We start from the raw sequence: 7037 nt of genomic DNA, 5'->3' as shown, positions 1-7037 counted from the left end.
CTCCTCTCAGGAAGATCATGCCATCGATCATTCGATTTACTGCAGATCTTTGCACACATGCAAGCTAGAGAATACGATTTGTGATATTCCACTATTTTGAAAATATAGAGCTGTAGATCTGGCTGTGGGATGACTCTGGAGATCTGCACTCATTCCGTGGTGGGTCAGTGTTTATCCAATAGCTAGACCTGGGTCTGAGATACACTTACGTCAATGGACATGGTTCAAAGGGCTTGTTCTAGTTGCCATGCATAGCATGGGCTCTGTATGGAAACAGAATGCCATTTGAATACAAACAGAATATCCTCCTGTCCAGGATCAAGCATATCAGAAGCACACTCAGGAATATGTTTGAATTACACCCATATCATCCCCTAAAACTTTGACTTGAACAGCTCTTTAGGTGTTGGGACTGAGGTATCCAAAAATGCTCATTGAGTTGTTTCCCCATCATGTACACAATGCCATTTGCAGACCTTGCAGGAACAACAAGGACACAAATGCTAGAATGATTTAAATACATACAAAAAAGTTTATGGGGACATGTGGCTGAATAATGCTCCAATTCTAACTTTGCGAGACTGTGAATGAGATTGTACTAGCTCCTCACCAGACGTTTCATAGGGTAAATAACTTCTCACCTTTCCACACCTGGTGGGAGGACCCTTATGTTGCATGATAAAGGTAGTGTAAAAGGGACACCACCAAATTCTGACTAGACTTAGTCCCAACAGAAAGGTCAGAAGCATTATCTCCTAAATCTTCCTTTATGGGTCCCGAGTCTATAGCGATCTCAGCAGTCACCAGAACTTGGCTGCAATAAATGTGAATGCTTGTTAGTGAAAATGGGCCACCCATCCTCAAAAGAAATGGTGTGGAACTAAAGAGTGTGGCACATCCCAGCTAGGAACAAATAAACCTTCTCACTGAGAAAACACCAAGAGTAAATAACCATGTGGGCCCCCTTCCATGCAGCCTCACAGAAACAAGGCTCATAGCCAAGCCGCTATCTTCCACCAGGGAGGTGAGAATAAATGGACAAAGACACATTCCAAAGCGATTTCTATTACATGTATCTTTATTAGTATAGGTGAATGTGACAGAATTATGCTGAATATGTTAATGGATGCACATGTAATTGAACAATGATATTCAGCTACAATATTCAAAAGGAGTAAGTGAAACTTGCACAAATTATAGCATTGTGTATATAATGATAGCGGAAATGCTAGGTGAAGCGCAGGTGGGATAATGGAGATGGGGAGCAGGAAAAGTGGGGAAAAAAGTCAGGACAGATCAGCATCTGTTTCAACTGTAGCAAATGTGCAGTTGGTTTAGCAACATTTTTTCTTATTTTTGCAATCCTGGAAAATCTTCTTGAAAATGAAATAGAGCACAATGGCAAAGCAAAACAAGTAGTGCTTTATAACAAAATAGAACGCCAGCTCCCTCACTGTGTAAATGAGGTGTATAAAGATGAAGCAGTATAGAAACAAGGTGTATTGGTTCTGGGGCTGGAGTAGGTCGTGGAGTCCTTGGCCAAGCTGTGGGAAAAGGAAGAGAGATGCATGACATTGCAAGATCGCATTCTGCACACTCCTTTGTATGGATGCTTCTGCTCAGCACACCCAGTCCTTTTGGTCTGTACTGGATGTCACCACTGGTGTAGCCCATTCTCTGTGTGAGCTCATAGTCACATATTAATTCATCTTTCAATAACCAATAGCTCGATCACCTCCAAATACGTACTTACACAACCCGGATATGGGAATGGTCAGGCCTTATGTTAATAAAGGAATTGGCAGTTTCTTTCTTTAATTGAGCCTGAAATATGCCAATATACACTGGGCCTGATTCTGATCTCATTTACATTGGTAATTCCATTAGTGTTACTGTTGCTTAACACCAGTGTAAGTGAGATCACATCCCTCCTGCAGTACTTGTTTCCAAACTATACATACAGAAGGTGTTACAGGTAACTTTAAAATCTATGGGTTTGTACAGCACCTTGCCAAGTGCAGTCATCCATCCTAACTGAGGCTCCTAAGCTCTACTGCAGTACAAATAATAATGCAAACACTTCTATCTAGCTTGCTCTAACTAACAGCACAAAGCCTGCAAGAAATGCTAAAGATACATGTACATCTTACCATAGATGATGACACAGGAATAGACAGTCTGATATTCCTCCTACTAACACCAGTACCCAACTGTTGAAAGTGAGAGGAGAAATAACCCCAGAGATAGCAACAGTGATCAGGAAAACTCACTCAACTGAGATGCAAGTGGCACATCTTCTAAACCTTTCTACCTCTGTCAAAAAATTATCTCCTTTAGACTGGATACCTGGTAACAATGGACCAAATCCTACAAAACCTTGACTATGTGATTTCAACAGGGCTACTTCTGTGGACAATGAGATGCAAAATCTGGCCCATCTTCCAAATTTGTATGGGCTTGGTGACCAGATATCTACCTGCCTTCACAGCTGTTTGCTCTGATATACTTGTGGCTTGGTCATCTAACTGTACCTCAGGAAATCTTTCAGAAACTATTCTAGCAATAAGTCCTCTTTGACCTCTTTCATTATGGAGGCAGGTAAACCAAGGCAGGCCCTCAACGTTTTGCTGCCGAGGGTGGCAAACATTTTCGGTGCCCCCCTGAGTGGCTGAGTAAACACAAACACTTAAACAAGGGCTGAGCCATGTGGCATACCCCTCATGTTGATTTGGTGCCCTCCAGAAACTGGCACCCACGTCAGCTGCCCCTAAAGCTAGCCATAAGTTAATCAGTAGAAACATCAGTAAGATCCATTACTCTATTGTATTCATAATTTGGAAAACATTCCTTCTATGTTTTTCTTAAGCCCATTGAACTTTACCCAATAAACTTAATTTGCAAGTTAAAAGTACTTTAACAGCTCATTTTAATTGTATCACAGTCTTAGGGGGCTGTTCTTAGAGGAAGCAATATCTTGACTTCTCTGTGAGCAACAGTGTGAGCTGTAGGGATCACATTCCCACCTCTAATTTAAAAGCAGAATGAAAATGTTCTTGAGGAAGGAATACTCAAAGGAATGAGGCTTTATGGAAGTGTGGAAATAGTTTCCCTCTCTGTCATGCCCACCGCTTTTTTCCCATTCCCACTTACTGATCTGGGTGTTGCCTGTTGACGTATCTGCTCCATAGTCTTCTCATGCTGCCGTTGCTTTTCATTGTCTTCATGTTTGTGTTTCAGCCTGGTCAGGGCAGAATCCCACCTCATCTTCTCCAGCTCGAGATCAGTGGCTGTAATGCGTCTGCCACATGGCTGTTCCAGCTCCTCCAAATTGCTGATCTCACCCATGCTGGTGAATCCTTCTGGCTGCAAAGCATCAGCTTCTCTCTTTGTCCTGTTCTCCAAATGGGCTGCTTGGCTCTTACCATCCAAGCCCTCTGTCATATCATCTGGGATGTATGATGATGTTGGGGTACCTCTGGAAGCATCCTGGTACAAATTGGGAGTAGGTATCAATTCATATTTAAGCTGATATAAGAGACCTAATCAGGCTTTAATGGGACAGATTTGGTCTCATGTACCTAAAACTTTGGGCAATTATATATTCACCTACTGACTCACTAGTCCTATAATATCTATCAGTTTCCTTTGAAAAGGTATTTTATAGAGCTGGTTGGGAATTTTCTGTTGATTTTTTTTTTTCAACAGAAAATACAATGTCTGCAAAATCAAAATTTTTCTATAGGAAAATCTAAATGAACTATTTTGTTGAGGTCAGATTGACCCAAATCAGAACATTTTGATTCATTGAACCAAATCAAAATGTTTCATTTCAAGTCAGTTCAATATTAATCTGTGTCCATCCAAGCTGCTGCCTCATGAGAGAGGTGCCTCAGATGTCCCATGCTCCCACTCTCCTTTAGGGGCTGAGCTCCCTGGCTGGACGACATCTCCCATTTTACACCATAATCTTACCTCTGGCTGAATTTTCACTTCCACTTACCATCTTCTCATGCTGCCGCTGCTTCTTGTTGTCTTTATACTGAGCTATCTGCACAGTAAATTCAAACCCTGTCTGCATTTCCTTTAATGCTGTACCAGCTTGGTCTGAATATTCCGACCCCTCCAGGTTGCTGAGCCGCTCCAAATCGGCTTGTGTCTCCTGGTCTTTAACATGCAGAGACTCCGTCTCAACATGGGAGACATCTGATGAAGTCAAGGTATCTCCGGGGGTGTCCTGGCACAGATTGGGGAAAAGCATAGATGTACTTTTAAGCAAGTGACCCCTAAGAAGCCACGGGATGGATTTTGAAAGGTATTTAAGCACCTGCAAATGTAGATAGGTGCCTAGTGGGATTTTCAGAAGAACCATGGTGCCTAACTCCTATTGAAACCACTGGGAATTAGGCACCTAGGCAATTCTGAAAATCCCACTTGGCACCTATCTGCATCTTTAAGTTCCCAAATACCTTTAAAAATCTGGCCCCAAACTACGCAAGGATGAGGTGGAAATATGAAACCATCCTCTTCTACACCAACCAATAGATTTGGCTGGGGCCCGAAAGAAGGTAGGCTGCATCATCGTATGGCATAGCACAGCCAACACACTCCCTGGAGCTCTGGGAAAGATAACTTCTCTTTTCCGGAGGTACAATCCATCCTGAAGACCCCTTAGAATGAAGCAGCCCCTCACTGCCCTCAACACAGAACAGTGCTTGCAAGATGCAATCTGCCACTAATCAGGGTCAAAAGCATCCTTTCAACTGACTTTTTTGAAATAAGAGTGCAACCTGTCTCTTATCCCAAGCTACACGGTATTTATTTAGACATTTTATAAAGGAGGAATGACGCACAAAAGTCATCTTTATAAGAAGATTTAGACAGGCAACAAAACTCATTCTCTAATACTCCTGAGCTACATTATTGCCTAAAGCTAATGAAGAAGATAAGGAAAACTGAAGAATTACCATAGTTGATTCAGGCACAAAAGTAGTGGAGGAGACTAGACTAAACATTAGAGATACACACAGCAGCCTCTGTTTCACAAGTCCCCCATGCAGAAAATTCAACCCCAGCTGCTCCAACAGGCCCACACCATTAAAACCCAAACCAAGCTACTTTTCTAAACTGCCACAGTGATGTCATTGCCACACTCTGCTGACATCATAATCACTCTGTTGCCACAACATATTACATGCTCTCTGTTGCTAAGGGTCTGAACTGTCACATTACCTGCCCTCCCACATCCTTACTATTATCACTGAGATAAATTTTTAGGTTTGGAGAGCAAGAAAGGATCTATTGGTTAGGGCATCAGCCTGGGTCTTAGGAAATCCAGGTTCAATCTCTGCTCTGCTACAGACTTTCCTGTGTAACCTTGCACAAGTCACTTAGTTTCTCCATGCCTTTCTTCCCATCAATAAAATAGGAATGATAGTACGTCGCAGGCATGGTGTGAGCATAAATACTTTAACAGAGTGGGAGGTGCTCAGCTACTGTAGAGATGGGGGCCTTGGAAGTACTTTAGATAAAACACAATTTGTGTTCTGTTTGTAGTGGGGCATGGGTGAAAGGAGTATGAGCCTCCAAATTTGGCCTATGTATTATTATTAGCATTTATGAGGCACCTATCGACATGGTATTTGTCACTTATGTCATGTAAATAAACAGGGGGCTTGATTCTTCATAGCCCAGTACCTTGTGTAGTCATTTATTCCAAGGCAATGTGAGTGTGTCTCATTGGTAGGTGATGTGTGGAGAGCAGGATCGTAGAAGCTATAGATGAGAAAGACATTAAATTATTGAGACCATTCCTTATATATCAGTCATCCAGTGTAGTGTCAGTTTATGTCTGGATTTTCAAATCCCAGGCTGCTGCACCCACCCTGATACATGAGTGCATAGAATCCCATCTTTAGCTTTGAATGAGAATTTTCAACACTGTTTTTAAGTGCTTTTTCTGAAGATCTGATTACTTTGGCAGGTGCACCAGCACTAGGTATTTGTATGCTCAGAAGCTGTGCAAGTGGAGAAATAGGGAGCTCCAGAAGGTTTATGGAAGTAGCGTTTGCCTTCTGAGTCAATGGTGCAGGAGCCCTGGAGCAATTTTTATAGCGGGGGTGCTAATGATGAAAACCATGTATTAGGTGTTTGTTATTACTACTTCAAGCCAGGGAGTGCGACAGCACCCCTAGTTCCAGCACCATTGCAATGGTGGAATGGAGATGTGTGGCACCCATTCTGCTTTTTGCAGTTAAGTTTCTTGCATCCCTGATGGCTACTGGAGAAATAGCAATGCCTCACTCCCACCTTTTCATGTTCTCTGTATGTGTATATATATCTCCTTACTATATGTTCCATTCTATGCATCCGATGAAGTGGGCTGTAGCCCATGAAAGCTTATGCTCAAATAAATTTGTTAGTCTCTAAGGTGCCACAAGTACTCCTGTTCTTTTAGCAATGCCTCAGTGATTAATAATGATACATTTACTCAAATTCTCAAGATGTCCTCCTGAAAGGATCTTCCTATAAATGTTATGAAAGAGCCATAAAAGGACTTGACATCTCTGCTCAGGGACCAAGTGCTGTGGTGAATTGGGGAGAAATCAATTTAATATTATATGTCTGTTTTTGCTGAATGAGTGTATTAGCAGATAGGAGGCATGGGATGCTGTTTGCTCAGCAGACGTTACAGTGATACACATGTAATAAACATCTCATCTGCTACTTGCCAAGCTGCAACCTCCCTCACTCAAACTTTTGTGGCCAGAGCAAGTAAGGTGCTGAGCAGCCTGAACTCTCAATGGTTTCAGAGGGACCTGGATGGTGCTCAGCACGTTACAGCGTCTTGTCTTTGATTTTTTTTATATATATATAGTGGCTTCCAAAGTCAAACCAGAGAGGAAGGTAACGCCATTTCCTTCCACTCCCAAAAGTGGAGGCTGCTATTTCCTTCATCTTGAGATCTCTTTTGCTTTGCTTTTCTCCTAGCTTTCCAAGCTTGCTGTCAGTTGGCCTGCAGAACTGAGGTTAGCAGTTAG

General features: G+C 42.2%; 1 protein-coding gene across 1 annotated transcript; it reads right to left on the bottom strand.

Moving 5' to 3' along the window:
* Positions 1–1066: 1066 nt before the first annotated feature.
* Positions 1067–4224, bottom strand: TMEM247 (transmembrane protein 247). Its single transcript, XM_054024064.1, has 3 exons — positions 4001–4224; positions 3151–3486; positions 1067–1544 (listed from the first exon to the last, which is right to left on the bottom strand). The coding sequence occupies exons 1-3, from the start codon at positions 4076–4078 to the stop codon at positions 1335–1337; spliced, it is 624 nt and encodes a 207-aa protein (XP_053880039.1). The 5' UTR covers positions 4079–4224; the 3' UTR covers positions 1067–1334.
* Between the last annotated feature and the right edge of the window lie 2813 nt (positions 4225–7037).

This window comes from Malaclemys terrapin, chromosome 3 (assembly GCF_027887155.1).
Source record: "Malaclemys terrapin pileata isolate rMalTer1 chromosome 3, rMalTer1.hap1, whole genome shotgun sequence".
In the NCBI taxonomy this organism is placed as follows: Eukaryota; Metazoa; Chordata; order Testudines; family Emydidae; genus Malaclemys; species Malaclemys terrapin.
The sequence above is the reverse complement of the archived record's forward strand: the minus strand, read 5'-3'. Positions and strand labels throughout refer to the sequence as shown.